This window comes from Salmo salar, chromosome ssa19 (genome assembly GCF_905237065.1).
Source record: "Salmo salar chromosome ssa19, Ssal_v3.1, whole genome shotgun sequence".
NCBI lineage: Eukaryota > Metazoa > Chordata > Actinopteri > Salmoniformes > Salmonidae > Salmo > Salmo salar.
In genome coordinates, this window is record NC_059460.1 from 12717936 (window position 1) to 12741183 (window position 23248).

General features: G+C 43.9%; 1 protein-coding gene across 2 annotated transcripts in view; it reads left to right on the forward strand.

The window, feature by feature from the left end:
- Positions 1–23248, forward strand: part of vav3 (vav guanine nucleotide exchange factor 3) — a 119969-nt gene that overhangs the window by 50329 nt on the left and 46392 nt on the right. For both annotated transcript variants that reach the window (XM_014157308.2, XM_014157310.2), the window contains exons 3-11: positions 8025–8083; positions 8181–8249; positions 9019–9130; positions 14200–14292; positions 14608–14676; positions 14945–15048; positions 16817–16916; positions 17132–17227; positions 20733–20801. In XM_014157308.2, coding sequence (XP_014012783.2) covers positions 8025–8083; positions 8181–8249; positions 9019–9130; positions 14200–14292; positions 14608–14676; positions 14945–15048; positions 16817–16916; positions 17132–17227; positions 20733–20801 — 771 coding nt within the window. The remainder of the gene's footprint in view (positions 1–8024; positions 8084–8180; positions 8250–9018; positions 9131–14199; positions 14293–14607; positions 14677–14944; positions 15049–16816; positions 16917–17131; positions 17228–20732; positions 20802–23248) is intronic.

Genomic DNA, 23248 nt, shown 5'->3' on the forward strand with positions numbered 1-23248 from the left:
ATGACTGACAGACTATGACTGACTGACTGACTGACTGACTGACTGACTGACTGACTGACTGACTGACTGACTGACTGACTGACTGACTTACCGACTGACTATGACTGCCTGACTGACTGACTGCCTGACTGACTGACTGACTGACTTACCGAATATGACTGACTGACTGACTGACTATGACTGCCTTGACTGACTGACTATGACTGACTGACTGACTGACAGACTATGACTGACTGACTGACTATGACTGCCTTGACTGACTGACTATGACTGACTGACTGACAGACTATGACTGACTGACTGACTGACTGACTGACTGACTGACTGACTGACTATGACTGCCTGACTGACTGACAGACTATGACTGACAGACTATGACTGACTGACTGACTGACTGACTGACAGACTATGACTGACTGACTGACTGACTATGACTGACTGACTGACTGACTGATTATGACTGTGAGATCTACTGTCCTGGGCCCAGATTCACAAAACTGTCTTTGAGAAGAAATGTCTTCTTAACTGGCAGACTCAACAAAAATTAAGCAAAGTTGCTATTCCTCAAAGGTTCTTGGAAAATTTATTGCGCTATTTGTTATGTTTCTCTTTAACAAAAAGTTAAGAAGAAATTAGATTCTTGAAAATAAACTTATTGTAAATGTTCTTAATTCCAAGATAGCTAAACCCTTGTCTTAAACTCAGGGCAGTGAGAGAAAAAGCACATGAAAGCAATTTAACATATTTCATTCACTCACAAACTTTGTCTAAAAGTTTCAGTATTGATTATTTTAAACCCAAGAACATGTTTTAGAACAGTAATCTCAGTAAGAAATATGCTAACATGATTGCCGTAGATAGCTAGCTAAAACGGTTGCCTAGCAACGAACATCTTCAGAAGATTTGTAAGAAGATATTTGAGAAGTTCGTAAGAAAATCATTACCTTAATATATTGTTGAGGAATTGCACTTACGAACTATGTTATGAAATTCTTATTTTTTTCTTAAGAAGCTTGTTAAGTTTTTGCATAAGAAGTGTTTTGTGAATCTGGGCCCTGGTCTTCTTATGATGCCGTGAGCTGAAGTCTGCTCTCTATTGTACACTCCATGATCATAACTTGAAACTTTGTGGTTGGTACGGAGTAATATGCTGACCTGGTTTTTAATGTCAGTGTTCAAAATGAGTTCATTTATAGTCAACAACTTCCCATATGATTGGGTTTGAACTTCTTTTGTCAAACATTGCAAAGCCTTGTAATGATGTGTTTTCTGGTTTGTGGTTTAGATAAAGTGGGTTGAAAGTGAGCAGTATTTTAAAGTCTGTATAAAAGTGGTGTTTTGTTTGAATGTGCTTGGTGTTTATGATTCATGAAGCCAAGATTTTACAGAGCACTCGCCCTAAACTGGCCCCAGGACATTCTGGAGACCTTCCCAAACACACAGCTCAGAAAGCATTAACAGCCTGTCTCAGGAGAGGCGTTCATTCAAACCTGCCACGCCATCACACCACGCCCGCCTGCACGCACAGACTTACGCACACACGCACACACACACCACCAACCACGCCAACAACCCCAGCTGATCCCAGAAAGCCTCACTAACCATCAATCACTCTGAGCTATTACATCATTTCCTGTTGGTCATCCAGTCAGCCAGTCATTCAGTCAGCCAGGCAGCCAGCGACCCAGCCAGTCAGCCTGTCAGTCAGTCAGCCAGTCTGACAGCTAGCCAGTGTGCTTCCCAATGGGACCAACAGGCAGAAGATTACCTTATAATCAGATCTTCAATCAGTTGACTCTCCTGCGATCCTAGCCTTTAAAAGCCAAGAGGAGAGAAGCAGAACTGACCCTCAGAATTCAGCCTAGTGCTCCAGGGTGACTCACAGTACAGGTTCATGCTCTAGTGAGATGTTAGATGGAGTATTCTAGACAGAACATGGGTTCATAGAAAGGTGATGCAACAGAGAAGACAGCCATAGAGAGATCAGGGTAGAGGGAGAATAGGGGGAGAGCCCCTGTGGAGACTGTCTTACAGGCTGCATACGCTGCATGACTATGTCTAGAACCAAACACTCCAACATCTCAGTGTGACCCTAGCGTGAGTCTACTGGTACTGAACAGCCTTCTCTTTTTCATGCCACATTCAAAGAATAACAGCCTCTGCTTTCAAAGGAACACAAAGGACACACACGCACATGTAGAATAGTGAATACTTTGTCTGAGGAATACAGAGAATTAGTGTGGAGTGTCTATGACCCTAATATGATGTACTATCTGACTCCATTATTATCTGAAGGCTATAGGCCCATAAACGTATCCAATGGTAGCCAAGGCTGCGAGCCTTGCATCACCACTCAAAATACTATAAGATGCATGCGTCTAGGTTTACCGTTATTCAGTTATTAAGAGGCTAAGGAACAAATAGCTAATATCTTGCAATCGATGTCCTAGCAATAAATGATTGAGTTAACCTTAGCTCAGAGATGCACAGTTACATGCTGACCACACCGCTCGCGTTGCAAAATAAATGTACACGTACATGTTATTCAATCATTGGTCTGTGTAGCCGGGTGCTAAAATAGAACATGGTTCTACTTGTGATGCTCAACATGCTGCAAGTCCTGCCTCTCAAATCTCCTCATTGGTTTTTAGGAGCATATACCCACGTCCCATCTCCTCATTGGTTTTTAGGAGTATATACCCATGTGCCATCTCCTCATTGGTTTTTAGGAGCATATACCCACGTGGGTGATTGAAAGATGAACTGAGGTCCACACTCCAGTCGGTTGTAGTAATGCTGTAAAGTTCGTTGCCAACCGCCATATAAAGTCCAAAGAAGAAAAAGAAGCCTGAAGGAAGGAGGAGAGATGGCGAGAAACTAATTTGGTTTGCCGTTTTATCTGTGGATTCATTTTCAGAGTAGAGGACCTTGTGCATTTCAGGTAAAATAACAACCCAAGGTTTAAATCCCAGGAAAAATTTGCTAGCAACAGAAAGCTGGCTAGCTAAATTGCCATAAATGTTTGTTTGTCCTGATCGCGTCAGGTGTGGGTGAACAAAATCAACTTGCGCGCGATAGCGCACACGGACGCACGTGTGCGGTCTGGTCAGCATGTTAGAGACTGAGCATTTATGCTATGTATATTGGGAATAACATTTACCATTAGACATTTTACCAAATAATAATTCAAGGAATATTACTCAGATTGTGAGGACTACGGTTTGAATCTATTTAAATGTAATCAGATGTATTACGGTTATGCAATAAGAATACAATTAACAAATGGTACATCCTTTGTCTTAACTAAGGATGTACCGTGTGGCTCAGTTGGTAGAGCATGGTGTTTGCAACGCTAGGGTTGTTGGTTCGATTCCCACGGGGGACCAGTACGGGAATTTTTTTTTTTAATGAAATGTATGCATTCACTACTGTAATTCGCTCTGGATAAGAGCGTCTGCTAAATGACTAAAATGTAAACAGTATGGAACATTCACCACTATGACATACACACGTACAGTACCAGTCAAAAGTTTGGACACACCTACTCATTCAAGGGTTTTTCATTATTTTTAAAAAGTTCGACATGGTAGAATAATAGTGAAGACATTAAAACTATGAAATAACACATATGGAATCATTTGGTAACCAAAAAAGTGGTAAACAAATCAACATATTTTTTTATATTTGAGATTCTTCAATGTAGGAACCCTGTGCCTTGATGACAACTTTGCACACTGTTGGCATTCTCTCAACCAGCTTTACCTGGAATGCTTTTCCAACATATGCTGAGTTCCCACATATGCTGAGCACTTGTTGGCTGCTTTTCCTTCACTCTGTGGTCCAACTCATCCCAACCCATCTCAATTGGGTTGAGATCGGGTGATTGTGGAGGCCAGGTAATCTGATGCAGCACTCCATCACTCTCCTTCTTGGTCAAATAGCCCTTACACAGCCTGGAGGTGTGTTGGGTCATTGTCCTGTTGAAAAACAAATGATACTCCCACTAAGCGCAAACCAGATGGGATGGCGTATCGCTGCAGAATGCTGTGGTAGCCATGCTGGTTAAGTGTGCCTTGAATTCAAAATAAATCACAGACAGTGTCACCATCAAAGCACATCATCACACCTCCTCCTCCATGCTTCACTGTGGGAACCAGACATGCGGAGATCATCCGTTCACCTACACTGCGTCTCACAAAGACACGGTGGTTGGAACCAAAAATCTCAAATTTGGACTCATCAGACCAAAGGACAGATTTCCACCAGTCTAATGTCCATTGCTCGTGTTTCTTGCCCCAAGCAAGTCTCTTCTTCTTATTGGTGTCCTTTAGTAGTGGTGTCTTTTTAAGTAATTCGACCATGAAGGCCTGATTCATGCAATCTCCTCTGAACAGTTGATGTTGAGATGTGTCTGTTACTTGAACTCTGTGAAGCATTTATTTGCGCTGAGGCTGGTAACTCTCTAATGAACTTATCCTCTGCAGCAAAGGTATCTCTGGGTCGTCTTTTCCTGTGGCGGTCCTCAGGAGAGCCGGTTTCGTCATAGCGCTTGCTGGTTTTTGCCACTGCACTTGAAGAAACTTTGAAAGTTCTTGAAATTGCCCAGATTGACTGAACTTCATGTGTTAAAGTAATGATGGACTGTAATTTCTCTTTGCTTATTTGAGCTTTTCTTGCCATAATATGTACTTGGTATTTTACCAAATAGGGCTATCTTCTGTATGCCACCCCTACCTTGTCACAACACAACCGATTAGCTCAAACGCATTAAGAAGGAAAGAAATTCCACAAATTAACTTTAACATGGCACACCGAGTAATTGAAATGCAATCCAGGTGACTACCTCATGAAGCTGGTTGAGAGAATGCCAAGAGATCAACGTTTAAACCCAGCTTTTATTCTTCCAAGAACGCCAAATCCCAGTATCTTCCATCATATAATTAACCTCACTTTGCATGGCTCAAAACATTAAAACAGAAGGCATTAAACTCCACACGCATTCTCTAATCTAGTCATCACACCTAAATACTGTATGATAAGAGCACACCCCTGTGTCGCTCCTCTTTCAACTATCCGCCGTCCGACAAACAGAATAACACAGTGTCTCTGTAACAATAAATCCATAGCACTTACAGTACAATAAAACATATCAAAATGCATAGCTCTTTAAGAACTCTTGAAACAATCCAAACACTTCATTCACACAGTAACACTCATTTAGTCAATTCAAGTTTGATCAGTCGTCACACTTCTGGTGTCAGACACCCCAGGACCTCCGTGAGAACACCTCTTCCTGAAAATTGCCACGGCGAAGGTGTGACTCTCCTGTGAGATGCAAATATGCAGCCATCCATCCAGATAATGTCAAATTGAATCAACACGCCTTCGTCAGAAAGTCACTAGACACACCATCTCTGGCCTTCATCATCGTTCACATTTGTTCACTCTTTCTATTTTTCCACTACATACACATATTTTTATATATGCACTTCTGTGCTCCACTTCTGTCTGTGATGATAAATAGTGTTTTCCCACAACAGTGACCACGTGGTATTCTAGATACACACACTGTGTCACAGGGGTTTCAGTAGATAGTGTCTGAGGTGATGCTAACAATGGACAACACTTGTGATTCCTTGTCTCTCTCTCTCTCTCTCTCTCTCTCTCTCTCTCTCTCTCTCTCTCTCTCTCTCTCTCTCTCTCTCTCTCTCTCTCTCTCTCTCAATTGAATTCAATAGATTCATTGGCATGGGGAACACATGTTTACATTGCCAAAGCAAGTGAAATAGATAATAAACAAAAGTGAAATCAACAATAAACATTAACAGTAAACATTACGCTCACACAAGTTCCAAAATAATAAAGACATTTCAAATGTCATATTATGTCTATATACAGTGTTGTAACGATGTGCAAATAGTTAAATTACAAAAGGGAAAAGAAAGAAACATAAATAAGGGTTGTATTTACAGTGATGTTTGTTCTTCATTAGTTGCCCTTTTCTTGTGGCAACAGGTCACATATCTGCCGTGATGGCACACTGTGGTATTTCCAGTAGATATGGGAATTCATCAAAATTGGGTTTGTTTTCAAATTATTTGTGGATCTATGTATTCTGAGGGAAATATGTGTCTTTAGGTTAGGAAGTGCAGCTCAGCTTCCACCTCATTTTGTGGGCAGATTGCTCATAGCCTGTCTTCTCTTGAAAGCCATGTCTGCCTACGGCGGCCTTTCTCAATAGCAAGGCTATGCTCACTGAGTCTGTACATAATCAAAGCTTTCCTTAAGATTGCGTCAGTCACAGTGGTCAGGTTTTCTGCCACTGGATACTCTCTGTTTAGGGCCAAATAGCATTCTAGTTTGCTCAGTTTTTCTCTCTCTCTTTTCCCCTCTCTGTCCTTCTTGCTCTCCATCCCACTCCATCTCTCTGTCCGTCTGGGCCCCACAGGGCCTGCAGTCATGTTGGGGAAATACTACACCCTTATCTGACACATTGGGGCAGCAGGTAGTCTAGTGGTTAGAGCGTTGGACTAGTAACCGAAAGGTTGCTAGATCGAATCCCCGAGCTGACAAGGTAAAAATCTGTCTACCCCTGAACAAGGCAGTTAACCCACTGTTCCTAGCCCGTCATTGAAAATAAGAATTTGATCCTAACTGACTTGCCTAGTTAAATAAAGGTGAAAAAAAAGATAAAACATTCACTAACACATTACTGTGACCACTGGCTTTACTATGACCACTGTTGGGGTCAACTGCAGACTGGACCACAACCTTCATTATGCACTTGACCTAACCCAGTCAAGTGGAGAGCAATAGTAGTATCATCAATCTGCTTTGAAACAAAGGCCAGTTAAAAACTCTAGATCTCTTGGCCAATATCCTGTGTGGGGTTGTGTGTGTCTATTAGTAGCGTGGCTGGGTGAGGAAACATCTAGATGAGCTAGTTTGATCAGTATTGATCAGTGAGAGCTGAGGGCTAGTGATGAAGTGTGTGTCAGTCTGTGTTTACAGGCCGATAGATCATCTACAGAGAAAAAGGAAGGAATTACACCAATGAACCAACAGGAGATTTCTATATGTTACGCAATATGAAGCCACTATAAGAACATGTTTGTTTAAAGTTGCCTTTTTGATCACCCAGCATACAATGCTCTTATTGTACTGTATCAGGTCAAGGGCATTGTCATTACTGACCGATTCAGCGTGAAATTACATGTCGTGTGTCATACATGTCAATCACTTGGTAATTGACTCACAGAGGCCTAACACTACTAATTAATTTAAAGATACAATCATTGATTTTATTCTTCAACCATGTTTACACTGTTATATCGACATATTGGTCTATTTGTATTTTTGCAATTTCATTGCTATTTTATCTAGTAATTTATGTACTGTGATTTATTAACAGGAATCTCTATAGGGATTATAATGGGGAAATGTAAGATCACTTAAGGTTCCCATTCAGTTTAGAGTGATTATCACATTATTTTGCATATTTATATATTTCCCCTTTCTGTAATACACATGATTTCATGTTCTGTTTTTGACACTCAAGGTCTGGGTTGATGGTCACTAGACTTGATACTGAATGTTATGGATTATTCTCATATCTGTTGATAGTGATTGATGCCAGACTGAAGGTGCAAGGACCTAAGACACACTGATTGTTCCATGTTGTGCTGTATTGATGACATTCTTTAGCAGCTGATAAAGTCATAGCCTTTTATTTGGGTTTCCTGCAAGCCTCTCGGGTTGGTGTTTAAAGAACATTTGGTGATGTCGGAAACAAGAAACAAAAATATGTTAATTATCTTTGCAATAAAACACAATGTTGTTAACTTTATGGATTATGTTGGAATGTCATGTAATCTCTCACAATTTACTACTCTTCCACAGGTCTCTTATGTAATACTCTACTATTGGATAACACTGCCCTCTGCTGACTTAAACACAGAAGTACAACATTAATATGATCATTACAATAACCAAGTCTATAACGTTTCCGTTCATTTTCATTGCAGGTTATGGACACATTGTCCAAACTGTCCCACACCACGATTTCAGAACAAACCGGAATAAAGTAAGTTCTGACCAAGTGTTTATTCCAATTCACAAATCAAATTGGGTTTTGTATTAGTACGTGTTTGGTGCCATGACATCGCTTTTCTTTCCGAAAGGGCTTTTCCGTCAGAGGAGAGTCTAGAAGAAGATGAGGACATCTATAACCACCTAGAAGACCTGATTGAGTAAGTCTACCTCTTGGCCTGTCTTACTCTCTCTTACTGGTCTACTCACAACTTCTTGTCCCTGGCTTCTTCTGGGATAACAACACAGCTGCTAAGCTAATTGGCTTAGATGATGTAGGCTGTCAGAGATGGCCAGTGGGTCTACTCACACTTACACTGTCCCAGGCTTCTAGACAGACCCGCACAGACACACAAAGAGTCACAAACCCACACAGACACACAAAGAGTCACAAACCCACACAGACAGACACACAAAGAGTCACAAACCCACACAGACAGACACACAAAGAGTCACAAACCCACACAGACAGACACACAAAGAGTCACAAACCTACACAGACACACAAAGAGTCACAAACCCACACAGACACACAAAGAGTCACAAACCCACACAGACACACAAAGAGTCACAAACCCACACAGACACACAAGGGGTCACAAACCCACACAGCCACACAAAGAGTCACAAACCCACACAGACACACAAAGAGTCACAAACCCACACAGACACACAAAGAGTCACAAACCTACACAGACACACAAAGAGTCACAAACCCACACAGACACACAAAGAGTCACAAACCCACACAGACACACAAAGAGTCACAAACCCACACAGACAGACACACAAAGAGTCACAAACCCACACAGACAGACATTAATGCAAACATGCGCACAATCACGTGCATGACTACGCGTAGGCTGATGATAACAACAGCAGTATAAATGTTACATTATTATAATGGTAACCCATTTGTGTGTGAGACAGTGAGAAAGGTGTGGAGGATGAGGAGGATCTTTATGACTGTGTCTACGATGATGAAGACGGAGGAGAGATCTATGAAGATCTGATGAAGGCTGAAGCCGTCCCTCCTCCTCTGGTTAGTTCAAATCAAGTCAAATTGTATTGGTCACATGCTTTGTAAACAACAGGTGTGGACTAACAATGAGATGCTTACTTACGGGTCCTTTTCCAACAATGCAGAGTTACAGTAAATATAAAAGTAGTGACACGAGGAATAAATACATGGTGATAACGATAATAACAGGAAAAATAATAATACTCAATGAGTAATATCAGTTAACAGGAGAATACAGAAAGAAATGAATGAGGGCAATGATGAATTAGTGAGAATGTACTCTCTGTTTACAACCAAATAGCATTGAAGTTGACTTTTAGATTTTCTGTGTGGTCTTTCCAGTAGGTGAAATGTTTTTATTTTTGCTTCGTGATAATTTACATTTACATTACATTTACATTTAAGTCATTTAGCAGACGCTCTTATCCAGAGCGACTTACAAAATGGTGCATTCACCTTATGATATCCAGTGGAACAACCACTTTACAATAGTGCATCTAAATATTTTAAGGGGGGGGGTTAGAAGGATTACTTTATCCTATCCTAGGTATTCCTTAAAGAGGTGGGGTTTCAGGTGTCTCCGGAAGGTGGTGATTGACTCCGCTGTCTTGGCGTCGTGAGGGAGCTTGTTCCACCATTGGGGTGCCAGAGCAGCGAACAGTTTTGACTGGGCTGAGCGGGAACTGTGCTTCCTCAGAGGTAGGGGGGCCAGCAGGCCAGTGGTGGATGAACGCAGTGCCCTTGTTTGGGTGTAGGGCCTGATCAGAGCCTGAAGGTATGGAGGTGCCGTTCCCTTCACAGCTCCGTAGGCAATCACCATGGTCTTGTAGCGGATGCGAGCTTCAACTGGAAGCCAGCGGAGGAGCGGGGTGACGTGAGAGAACTTGGGAAGGTTGAACACCAGACGGGCTGCGGCGTTCTGGATGAGTTGTAGGGGTTTAATGGCACAGGCAGGGAGCCCAGCCAACAGCGAGTTGCAGTAATCCAGACGGGAGATGACAAGTGCCTGGATTAGGACCTGCGCCGCTTCCTGTGTGAGGCAGGGTCGTACTCTGCGAATGTTGTAGAGCATGAACCTACAGGATCGGGTCACCGCCTTGATGTTAGTGGAGAACGACAGGGTGTTGTCCAGGATCACGCCAAGGTTCTTAGCACTCTGGGAGGAGGACACAAGGGAGTTGTCAACCGTGATGGCGAGATCATGGAACGGGCAGTCCTTCCCGGGAGGAAGAGCAGCTCCGTCTTGCCGAGGTTCAGCTTGAGCTGGTGATCCGTCATCCACACTGATATGTCTGACAGACATGCAGAGATGCGATTCGCCGCCTGGTTATCAGAAGGGGGAAAGGAGAAGATTAATTGTGTGTCGTCTGCATAGCAATGATAGGAGAGACCATGTGAGGATATGACAGAGCCAAGTGACTTGGTGTATAGCGAGAATAGGAGAGGGCCTAGAACAGAGCCCTGGGGGACACCAGTGGTGAGAGCGCATGGTGCGGAGACAGATTCTCGCCACGCCACCTGGTAGGAGCGACCTGTCAGGTAGGACGCAATCCAAGCGTGGGCCGCGCCGGGAGATGCCCAACTCGGAGAGGGTGGAGAGGAGGATCTGATGGTTCACAGTATCAAAGGCAGCAGATAGGTCTAGAAGTATGAGAGCAGAGGAGAGAGAGTTAGCTTTAGCAGTGCGGAGAGCCTCCGTGACACAGAGAAGAGCAGTCTCAGTTGAATGCCCAGTCTTGAAACCTGACTGATTAGGATCAAGAAGGTCATTCTGAGAGAGATAGCAGGAGAGCTGGCCAAGGACGGCACGTTCAAGAGTTTTGGAGAGAAAAGAAAGAAGGGATACTGGTCTGTAGTTGTTGACATCGGAGGGATCGAGTGTAGGTTTTTTTCAGAAGGGGTGCAACTCTCGCTCTCTTGAAGACGGAAGGGACGTAGCCAGCGGTCAAGGATGAGTTGATGAGCGAGGTGAGGAAGGGGAGAAGGTCTCCGGAAATGGTCTGGAGAAGAGAGGAGGGGATAGGGTCAAGTGGGCAGGTTGTTGGGCGGCCGGCCGTCACAAGACGCGAGATTTCATCTGGAGAGAGGGGGAGAAAGAGGTCAAAGCACAGGGTAGGGCAGTGTGAGCAGGACCAGCGGTGTCGTTTGACTTAGCAAACGAGGATCGGATATCGTCAACCTTCTTTTCAAAATGGTTGACGAAGTCATCCGCAGAGAGGGAGGAGGGGGGAGGGGGAGGAGGATTCAGGAGGGAGGAGGAGGTAGCAAAGAGCTTCCTAGGGTTAGAGGCAGATGCTTGGAATTTAGAGTGGTAGAAAGTGGCTTTAGCAGCAGAGACAGAAGAGGAGAATGTAGAGAGGAGTGAGTGAAAGGATGCCAGGTCCGCAGGGGAGGCGGAGTTTTCCTCCATTTCCGCTCGGCTGCCCGGAGCCCTGTTCTGTGAGCTCGTAGTGAGTCGTCGAGCCACGGAGCAGGAGGGGAGGACCGAGCCGGCCTGGAGGATAGGGGACAGAGAAAATCAAAGGATGCAGAAAGGGAGGAGAGGAGGGTTGAGGAGGCAGAATCAGGAGATAGGTTGGAGAAGGTTTGAGCAGAGGGAAGAGATGATAGGATGGAAGAGGAGAGAGTAGCGGGAGAGAGAGAGCGAAGGTTGGGACGGCGCAATACCATCCGAGTAGGGGCAGAGTGAGAAGTGTTGGATGAGAGCAAGAGGGGAAAGGATACAAGGTAGTGGTCGGAGATTTGGAGGGGAGTTGCAATGAGATTAGTGGAAGAACAGCATCTAGTAAAGATGAGGTCAAGCGTATTGCCTGCCTTGTGAGTAGGGGGGGAAGGTGAGAGGGTGAGGTCAAAAGAGGAGAGGAGTGGAAAGAAGGAGGCAGAGAGGAATGAGTCAAAGGTAGACGTGGGGAGGTTAAAGTCACCCAGAACTGTGAGAGGTGAGCCATCCTCAGGAAAGGTACTTATCAAGGCGTCAAGCTCATTGATGAACTCTCCAAGGGAACCTGGAGGGCGATAAATGATAAGGATGTTAAGCTTGAAAGGGCTGGTAACTGTGAGAGCATGGAATTCAAATGAGGAGATAGACAGATGGGTCAGGGGAGAAAGAGAGAATGTCCACTTGGGAGAGATGAGGATTCCAGTGCCACCACCCCGCTGGCTCGATGCTCTAGGGGTATGCGAGAACACGTGGGCAGACGAAGAGAGAGCAGTAGGAGTAGCAGTGTTATCTGTGGTAATCCATGTTTCCGTCAGCGCCAGGAAGTCTAGGGACTGGAGGGTAGCATAGGCTGAGATGAACTCAGCCTTGTTGGCTGCAGACCGGCAGTTCCAGAGGCTGCCAGAGACCTGGAACTCCACGTGGGTCGTGCGCGCTGGGACCACCAGGTTGGAGTGGCAGCGGCCACGCGGTGTGAAGCGTTTGTATGGCCTGTGCAGAGAGGAGAGAACAGGGATAGACAGACACATAGTTGACAAGCTACAGAAGTGTTGTTTCTTGTATTATTGTCTCCTGTGTCTTTAGAGAACTGTTTCACTTTGATATCCTTTTTCTTCTGTCCTGATTTTCTCTTTCTTTTCTTCTGTTAACTAGATATTCTTTGTTGTTCTTCGTTAGCTAGCTAGCTTCTTCCAAAAGAGTCCCTAGCAACTGCTTAGCAACTGGTAAACAATTCAGCTAGCTAAGATAACTACAATTTTATGAAAAATAGTTATTTTTCAAAAGCCTATCTTCTTTGTTTGTTGCTTGTTTTTTCTCCTATTCAGTCTTGCAGTTTTCTTTTGCTTTTTTCCGATGTACTTCACTCTAAAAACCATGTAAATTTCAATATTTGTAGGAGCTCATTTTTCAGCTGCTGCTGCTCAAATTGGAGTTCCGGAACACAGTGTTGGGCCAGATTTTCTGGGTGTTACCCTGAGGCTTTGTTGGGTTGGTAGCTGGCTGAGGGGACTCTTCTCTATGTTCACCTCTTGGCATTTGAGGGCTCTGTAATGGTAAGAGTGGGGGTCACTTGTTTTTAAATGATTATAACATTTGGTGGTGGATATGGTGGTGGATATTTCTTGGATATGAATCAGAAGAGGGAATTGGCCTAATTCTGCTCTGCAAGTGTTGTTTTGAGTTTTCCTCTGTACTCTGAGGAGGCTCTTACACAATTCCACATGCAGGGTTTCAATTGGGTGTTTGTCCCATTTGTCAAATTCTTGCTTGGTAAGCGGACTCCACACTTCACTGCCATAAAGTGCAATTGGTTATATTATTGATTAGAATATTTTGAGCCAGATCCAAATTGGTATGTCTAATTTAATATATATTTTAATGGCATAGAAAGTCCTCCTTGATTTGACTTTCAGTTAATTCATGGCCAGCTTGAAGTTCCCTGTGGAGCAATTTTTGGGTCCCAAGTTTTTGTAGGTGTGTGTGTTCTATATGAATCGAGCCCAGTAAAAAAATCTTCCCTGACCTCTAGACCTTTTCTGCGGTAACATAATGTTTGTCTTCTTGAAATTGACTGTCATTGCCCAAGTCTGACAAAACTGTTGCAGATGATCTAGTTGTTGCTGTAGATCCTGTTTTGTCGGGGACAGCAGTACCAGATCATTTGTGTACAGGAGGTATTTTATTCCTGTCTTTAAGAGTGAGACCGGGGGCTGTTGATTGCTCAAGCTTTTTGTCCAATTCATTTATATAGATCTTACATTGACTTGAGCTCGAGTTGTTCCCCTGTTTAACTCCGCGCCCCTGGGAAAATACATCTGTATGTTGACTGCACACTTGTTATTTGGGTACATAGATTTGTTGACATGTGTTTTTCTACCCTCACCACTTTCAATTAATAACTCAACTCAAGTAAACCAAGCTTATATTTTGGGTTCTGATGGGGGTACGACATGAACTAAGCTCATGAGGCATTTCTAAGTTATATTCTTCAAGAAGCAATAGGTATATATCATACATTTATAAGTCAAAAAATGGATGTCGCAAGTATGGATTCTAGCTTTAAGGCTCTGCTTTGACAGCTGTGTGTATGTGTGTGTGTGTGTGCGTGCGTGCGTGTGTGTGTCCGTGTGTGTGCATGTAATCGTTACAGAAGCAGGTAGAGACAGACATCAGGAGCTGCTGTCTGACAGAGATCAAGCAGACTGAGGAGAAGTACACAGAGACTCTGGACTCCATAGAGAAGGTAAGGTGTTACTACCAAATGCCTCCCCTACCCCTCTGGTGCTACAACCAAATACCTCCCCCTTCATACTGTATTATCACAATCCTCTTCATTCATTAACCATTCCGTTCATGACCTTATGAAAACCGTCCCTTATGTAGGCAGACACTGTTTAAGATTAAGATTGTTCTGATAAATCACTTGGGTTGTGCAACAAGTCATTATTTGGCTGACCCAAATAGTCCCCGTAAACATGCAGCAACTGCTTACCTACCTCTCCTGTTTTAGTGGAACCAACCCACTCACTCTTTTTCTTATGCTCTGTTCCCCATCCAGTATTTTATGGCACCTCTTACGACATTCCTGTCCTCAGAGGAGATGAAGAAAGTGTTTGTCAACATTCCGGTAAGTTACAGGACGGAAACCCCCAACTATCCACATGTAGATGGTACAGATGGAGATTGCAGTGGCATTTTAGTCATTTAGCAGATGCTCTTATTCCAGATTGATTTACAGTCAGTGGATTTGACTTGCTATGTTGAGTAGTAAAAAAGCCAACACATATCACAGTTATTGCAAGTAGACCCTTCTCCAACATATGAGCTGATAGCTGTTGTCCCAAGCCCGATGGGTCTTCAGTGTTTGTTTGTCATGGACTGTTGTTGTGTTTCAGGACCTGGTTAAAGTTCACAAGAGTCTCATGGTGGAGATCCAAGACTCTGTCCGCCATAAAAGTGCTCAGAACATCTACCAGATCTTCATCAACTACAAAGAGAGGTACAATTCCACAGAACTATCCCACTGGGCACAGACGTCAGTTTAACGTCTATTTTTGATTTACATTAGGTTGTAAATCATGAATTCAACGTGAAATCAACAACAACAAAAATCACATTGGATTTAGGTCAAAAGTTACATGAAAAAAAAGACGAAATTCCCAGTTTTCCGTGTTGAAACAGCGTTGATTGAACCAGCCTTGGTTTTCTGTCTCGTTCTCTCTATCTCTTGTTCTTCCGATCTTTCGATCTCTTGTTCCTGGTTCTCTCTCTCTCCTTCACTCTCTCCCCCTATCTCTCTCTCTCCCTCTCTCTCTGTCTCTCTCTCTCTCTTTCACTCTCTTTATTGGCATGGGAAACATGTTTACATTGCCGAAGCAAATGAAATACCCAATAAACTAATATGAAATAAACAAGGGAAACATTAGTAAACATTACACCCATAAAAGTTTCAAAAGAATATAGACATTTAAAATGTTATATTATTGGCTATGTACAGTGTTGTAACAATGTGCAAGTAGTTGAAGTATGAAAGGGAGAATAAACAGAGAAATATAGGTTGTTTGTGCTCCACTTGTTGCCCTTTTTTCATGGCAACAGGCCACAAATCTTGCTGTTGTGACTGCACACTGAGGTATTTCACCTGACATATATGGGAGTTTATCAATGTTTGGTTTCTTTTCAAATTCTTTGTCGGTCTGTGTGACCTGTGGGAAATATGTGTCTCTAATGTGGTCATACATCTGGCAGGAGGTTAGGAAGTGCAGCTCAGTTTCCACCTCATCAGTGGGCATATAGCCTGTCATCTCTCGAGAGCCAGGTCTGCCTATGGCGGCCTCTCTCTGTATATAGTCAATGATTTTCTTAATTGAGGGTCAGTCACAGTGGTCAGGTATTCTGCTACTGTGTACTCTCTGTTTAGGGCCAGATAGCGTTCCAGTTTGGTCTGTTTTTTGGTTGATTCTTTCCAGTGTATAGTTATCTTTTCGCTTTCTCATCATTTTGTTGGGTCTAAATGTGTTTCTGTCCTGGGGATCTGTGGGGTCTGTTTGTGTTTGTGAACAGAGCCCCAGGACCAGCTTGCTTAGGGGACTCTTCTCTAGGTTCATCTCTCTGTAGGTGAGGGCTCTGAGGGGACTCTTCTCTAGGTTCATCTCTCTGTAGGTGAGGGCTTTGTGGTGGAATGTGTGGGAATCGCTTCCTTTTAGGTGGTTGTAGAATTGAACAGCTCTTTTCTGGATGTTGATAACTAGAAGGCATAGTTCTAATTCTGCTCTGCATGCATTGTTTGGGGTTTTGCATTGTACACAAAGTATATTTTTGTGGAATTCTGCAGGCAGAGTCTCATTTGGCTGTTTGTCCCATTTTGAGAATTCTTGGTTGGTGAGTGGACCCCAGACCTCACAACCATAGAGGGCAATAGGTTCCATAGCTTATTAAAGTTTTATCCTAATGAGTTTTATGTTCCTTTTGATGGCATAGAAGGCCCTTCTTCCCTTGTCTCTTAGATCGTTCATAGCCTTGTGGAAGTTACCTGTGGTGTTGATGTTTAGGCCGAAGTAGGTGTAATTCTTTGTGTGCTCTAGGACAACAGTGTCTAGATAGAATTTGTATTTGTTGTCTTGGCTACTGGACCTTTTTTGGAAGACCGTTATTTTAGTCTTACTGAGATTCACTGTCAGGGCCCAAGTCATGGCCCAAGCCCAAGTCTCTCTCTCAATTTCGTTCACCTCAATATATATACTGATATATACTGATATCTATTCCAGATTGCTAATATATGGGAAATACTGTAGCCATGTAGAAACGGCCATCGTTGCTTTGGATGACATCTGCAAACACAGAGAGGACATCCGAATGAAGCTGGAGGTAAAGTCTGCATTATCTGTCTATATCAGTGGTCAGATACCGCCATCTAGTGTTTACCATAGGTATTACAGATCATGGCACACCAACTGCAATTATATATATATTTTTTTCAATGAATAAGTACTATTTTTTTTCTCTAAATGAATATGTTTTGTGTTATATTGCAGTGACAGTTCAAATACCATGCAGTATAATTGATTTATTGTGTGTGCCAGGAATGTGCGAAGAGAGCCAACTATGGAAAGTTTACACTGAGGGATCTGCTAGTGGTCCCTATGCAGCGGGTACTGAAGTATCATCTTCTTCTACAGGTAAGATATATATCTTCTGAGAGCTGAGAATGACTTCTATTCAACTGTTACCTCAGTACCAGGAATAAAGCTCCACTACTGACTATCACCAGTGGAGGCACAGTTACCCATGTTTTAATCATACACTAGTCCTGGACGCCTCTGTGGATGTACACTACCAGTCAAACGTTTGGACACAACTACTCATTCAAGGGTTTTTCTTTATTTTAACTTTTTCTACATTGTAGAATAATAGTGAAGACATCACAACTATGAAATAACACATATGTAATCATGTAGTAACCAAAAAGTGTTAAACAAATAAAAAATATATTTTATATCTGAGATTCTTCAAAATAGCCACCCTTTGCCTTGATGACAGCTTTGCACACTCTTGGCTTTTTCTCAACCAGCTTCATGAGGTAGTCACCTGGAATCCATTTCAATTAACAGGTGTGCCTTGTTAATTTGTGGAATTTCTTTCATTTTTAATGCGTTTGAGCCAATCAGTTGTGTTGTGACAAGGTAGAGGGGTGATACAGAAGATAGCCCTATTTGGTAAAAGACCAAGTCCATATTATGGCAAGAACAGCTGAAATAAGAAAAGAGAAACGACAGTCCATCATTACTTTAAGACATGAAGGTTATATTCAAGAACTTCAAGAAGTTTCCTCAAGTATCGTCGCAAAAACCATCAAGCGCTATGAGAGGAAGACCCAGAGTTACCTCTGTTGCAGAGGATAAGTTCATTAGAGTTAAATGAACCTCAGATTGCAGCCCAAGTAAATGCTTCACAGAGTTCAAATACCAGACACATCTCAACATCAACTGTTCAGAGGAGACTGCGTGAATCAGGCCTTCATGGTTGAATTGCTGCAAAGAAACCACTATTAAAGGACACCAATAAGAAGAAGAGTCCATTGGTCTGATGAGTCCAAATCTGAGATGTTTGGTTCCAACCGCTGTTTTTGTGAGACTCAGAGTAGGTGGAGGAGGAGGTGTGATGGTGTGGGGGTGCTTTGCTGATGACACTGTCCGGGATTTATTTAGAATTCAAGGCACACTTAACCAGCATGGCTACCACAGCATTCTGCAGCGATACACCATCCCATCTGGTTTGCGCTTAGTGGGACTATCATTTGTTTTTCAACAGGACAATGACCCAACACACCTCCAGGCTGTGTAAGGGCTATTTGACCAAGAAGGAGAGTGATGGAGTGCTGCATCAGATGACCTGGCCTCCACTATCACCCGACATCAACTCAATTGAGATGGTTTGGGATGAGTTGGACTGCGGAGTGAAGGAAAAGCAGCCAACAAGTGCTCAGCATATGTGGGAACTCCTTCAAGACTGTCTGACTGTCGTAGTCATAAGCAAGAGAGTGCAAGAAAGAGATAAGAAGAGGGATAGAGAGAAAAGTAGTGGGTGTGAATACCCTGATAAGGCATTACTGCAATCAGTCAGTCAGGCAGCCCTCTGGCCCTGACTCCTGCAGCCCTAACGTTAGTCCTAGGCCACCACTGCATGGGCAGACATGTTAGCAGTCAGGGGCAAGGTGGAAAGGCGTGTGTGGTTGTGTACGTTCCTAGGGGGTTGACGTGTGACTGGCGGTCAGCTCCGAGCCGTCTTCTCTTTCTCTTCCTTCCTCCCTGTCGGTGCGTTCCATTCCACTCCATAGGACAGGAGGCACTGTTGCGTAGGAGAGAGCCAGTCAGAGCTGTCTGTCTGTCAGGGCTGTGTATGTGTGTGTGTCTGTTTGTCTGTTTGTTTCGGGCTAGGAGGGCTGTATGTGGACCCTGGGGACCTGGCCTGGCCTGTGCCAATCCCCGATCCACTCCAATGGAGGGAACACGCTCCCGGGGTAGTGGGAGGGAGGGAGGAGGAAGGGAGTGAGAGAGGGAAGTGAGGGAGGGAGGGGAGGAAGAGGTGGGAGGAAAGAGTGGAGGTGAGTGCTTAGATCATGGAAGAGAGGTAAGGAGGATGGAGGGCAGGTAGGTCTTTCTCTCGTTCTCTACCTCCATTTCTCTGAGTTCCCTCTGTAATTATTTCATAGTGGCTCCCACCAGTCCCCAACTCACTATAACCAGAATCCATCAATATGCCAGTAGTGTCAGAACCCTCTCTCTTTCTCTGTCTCTCTATCACTCTTTGCTTTCTTCCCATTTCTCTATTTATTCCAAACTCACTATAACTGGAATCCATCAATAAGCCTGTACTATCTGGTCATCTCTCTCTCTCTCTCTCTCTCTCTCCTTTTCTCTCTCTCTCGCTCTCTCTTTTTCTCTCTACTTTTTTCTCTCTCTTTCTCTCTCTCTCTATTTATCTCTCTCGCTTTCTCTCTCTCCCCTCTCTCTCTCTCTCTCTCTTTCTCCCTTTCTTGCTACCCCCTCCCCACCTCTCCCATGGGCTCACTGTGTAGGTGTGTGTTAGGAGCAGAGAATGAAAAATAGGGTCCTGTCGCATTGCTTGTGATAATAATGCCCAGGTTCAGCTTGAGTGATAGCTGGGATTTGAGGAGTTCTAGGCAGACACATACGGCCCAGCGGGAGGGGGCTGGGGCTGGGGGCGAGGGAGCTGGGGTGATGGGGCTGGTGCGAGGGGGCTGGGGGCGAGGGAGCTGGGGTCGAGGGGACTGGGGCGAGGGGACTGGGGTCGAGGGGACTGGGGTCGAGGGGGCTGGGGGCGAGGGAGCTGGGGCGAGGGAGCTGGGGCGGGGGGACTGGGGCGAGGGGGCTGGGGGCGAGGGGGCTGGGGGCGAGGGGACTGGGGCGAGGGGAAGGAGAGGGGAAGGAAGCCATTTATCTGGGCTGGGATGTGTGTGTGTGTGTGTGTGAAGGATATGCATGGTAACCTTCCTTATCCTCCACAACACAGACAAACGGCTTAGATGTCTTGTTTACTCGCCAGCTACAGGAAAGCAATTTCAGCCCACACACAAGATACACACAAGATAAGCATATACATACAGAGAACGCAGGAATTCACGCACGAATGCACACACACACACAGCAATTTATTTTATTTTATTACTGGCTTCTTTCATGGTATCCCACCTTTTTATTTCATATCTAGGATTATGATGTTGGTTGGGATTTACTTTCCAGGTGTGTGTGTATGTATGTGTGTATGTGTGTGTGTGTGTTTGTATAGAAGTGTGTGCACAGTATGTGTGTGATTGTGCACAGCAACAGTAACTTGTCTGTGTGTGTGTGACATGAAAATAGAAATCAACGATCGCTTCGTTTGTTTGTCCTTGTTTATTTTTCTAACCCTGAAGTCGCAGTCCAAATGAAACAACATCACTTGATAAACACAGCTCATTTCTAACATGGTAGAACCTTGGTTGACACTGTTTGTCTATAATTTTGAGCTGTAGTTGAAGTGTCAGGCAGAGAGAGATGGCCTAATGCCTACCTGTCATCTCTATTTTTCCTACTTCTCTCAGGGCTCTGTGTGGCTAATTAGCTAGCTGGTGAAAACAGAGAGCATAAAATAGCACTGTGTTTTGTTTTGATCCAATTACAGGAATTAGTGAAACACACTCACGACGCGGCTGACAAGAGCAATTTGCGGCTGGCGCTGGATGCCATGAAGGTAAGTGTTATACGACGCTCTCGCATCACATCAGGAATGAAAGAGTAATTGGGGTGCCAGGTCTGTGTCTGATCTTATGACTCTCCTCACCTGAACCGCACACACCACACACGCACGCACGCACGCACGCACGCGCACACACACACACACGCACACACACACACACACACACACACACACACGCACATCTACATAGTTACACTGCCTTGCAAAAGTATTCATCCCACTTTTTCCTATTTTCAATTATCAACCTGTAATTTAAATAGATTTTTATTTGGATTTCAGGTAATGGACATACACAAAATAGTCCAAATTGGTGAAGTGAAATAAAATGTAAAACATTTTAAAAAACGGAAAAGTGGTGCGTGCATATGTTTTCACCCCCTTTGCTATGAACCCCTAAATAAGATCAGAATTTTTTTTACAAATATGGCACCACAACAAACCTGCCAAAAGAGAGCCACCCACCAAAACTCATGGACCAGGCAAGCAGGGCATTAATCAGAGAGGCAACAAAGAGACCAAAGATAACCCTAAAGGAGCTGCAAAGCTCCACAGCGGAGATTGGAGTATCTGTCCATAGGACCACTTTAAGCCGTATGCTCCACAGTGCTGGGCTTTACAGAAGAGTGGCCATAAAAAAGACATTGCTAAAAGTGTTCACCAAAAGGCATGTGGGAGACTCCCCAAACATATGGAAGAAGGTACTCTGGTCAGATGAGGCTGAAATTGAGCTTTTTGGCCATCAAGATAAATGCTATGTCTGGTGCAAACCCACACCTCACATCACCCGAGAACACCATCCCCACAGTGAAGCATGGTGGTGGCAGCATCAGCTGTGGGGATGTTTTTCATCGGCAGGGACTGGGAAACTGGTCCGAATTGAAGTAATGATGGATGGCGCTAAATACAGGGAAATTCTTGAGGGAAACCTGTTTCAGTCTTCCAGAGATTTGAGACTGGGACGGAGGTTCACCTTCCAGCAGGACAATGATCCTAAGCATACTGCTAAAGCAACACTCAAGTAGTTTATTGGGAAACATTTAAAAGTCTTGGAATGGCTAGTCAAAGCCCAGACCTCAATCCAATTGAGAATCTATGGTATGACTTAAAGATTGCTGTACACCAGCGAAACACATCCAACTTGAAGTAGCTGGAGCAGTTTAGCCTTGAAGAATTTCCAAAAATCCCAGTTGCTAGATGTGCCAAGCTTATATTGACATACCCCAAGAGACTTGCAGCTGTAATTGCTTGGTAGGCATGTTGTGTAAATCAAATGATACAAACACCCAAACAGTCCATTTTAATTCCAGGTTGTAAGGCAATGAAATAGAAAAAATGCCAAGGGGGGTGAATACTTTCGCAAGCCACTGTAGGCACACATTTTTTTGCAGGCGTGCACAGGCACACCAGCTAACACTTGCAATGTAAGTGAGTAGTCTTCATCTATCTACAGTTATACACCAGACTGCAGGCTATTAAATACTGACGCAAGCTTTCAATAAACAGGAGAACACGTCTTTAGGGACTCAAAATGTCTCTATTTACTGTATAGTTATGTATTTATGACTGTTGACACTGAGGGTACAACACATTAGGAATACCTGCTCTATCCATGAGATAGACTGACCAGGTGAATCCAGGTGAAAGCTAAGATCCCTTATTGATGTCACTTGTTAAATCCACTTCTAGCAGTGTAGATGAAGGGGAGGAGACAAGTTAAAGAAGGAATTTTAAGCCTTGAGACAATTGAGACTGATTGTTTAACGGACGTTCCACCTTGTCGTGCTGCTGCTCCAGTTTCAACTGTTCTGCGGCTATGGAACCCTGACCTGTTCACCGGACGTGCTACCTTGTCTCTGACCTGCTGTTTTCAACCCTCTCTCCTTCTCCCTCTCTCTCCCTCCTTCCCTCTCTGTCTCCCTCTCTACTGCACCTGCTGTTTCGACCTCTGAATGCTCGCCTATGAAAAGCCAACTGACATTTACTCCTGAGGTGCTGACCTGTTGCACCATCTACAACCACTGTGATTATTATTTGACCCTACCGGTTATCTATGAACGTTTGAACATCTTGAAGAACGATCTGGCCTTAATGGGCATGTACTCTTATAATTTCCACCCAGCACAGCCAGAAGAGGACTGGCCATCCCTCAGAACCTGGTTCCTCTCTAGGTTTCTTCCTAGGTTCCTGCCTTTCAAGGGAGTTTTTCCTAGCCACTGTGCTTCTACATCTGCATTGCTTGTTGTTTGGGGTTTTAGGCTGGAGTGCTGTATAAGCACTTTGTGACATATGCTTTGTAAAAAGGAATTTTTGATTGATTGATGGATTATGTATGTGTGCCATTCAGAGGGTCAATGGGCAAGACAAAAGATTTCAGTGCTATTGAACAGGGTATTAGAAGGTGCCAGTTTTCCGTGTGTATCAAGAATGGCCCACCACCCAAA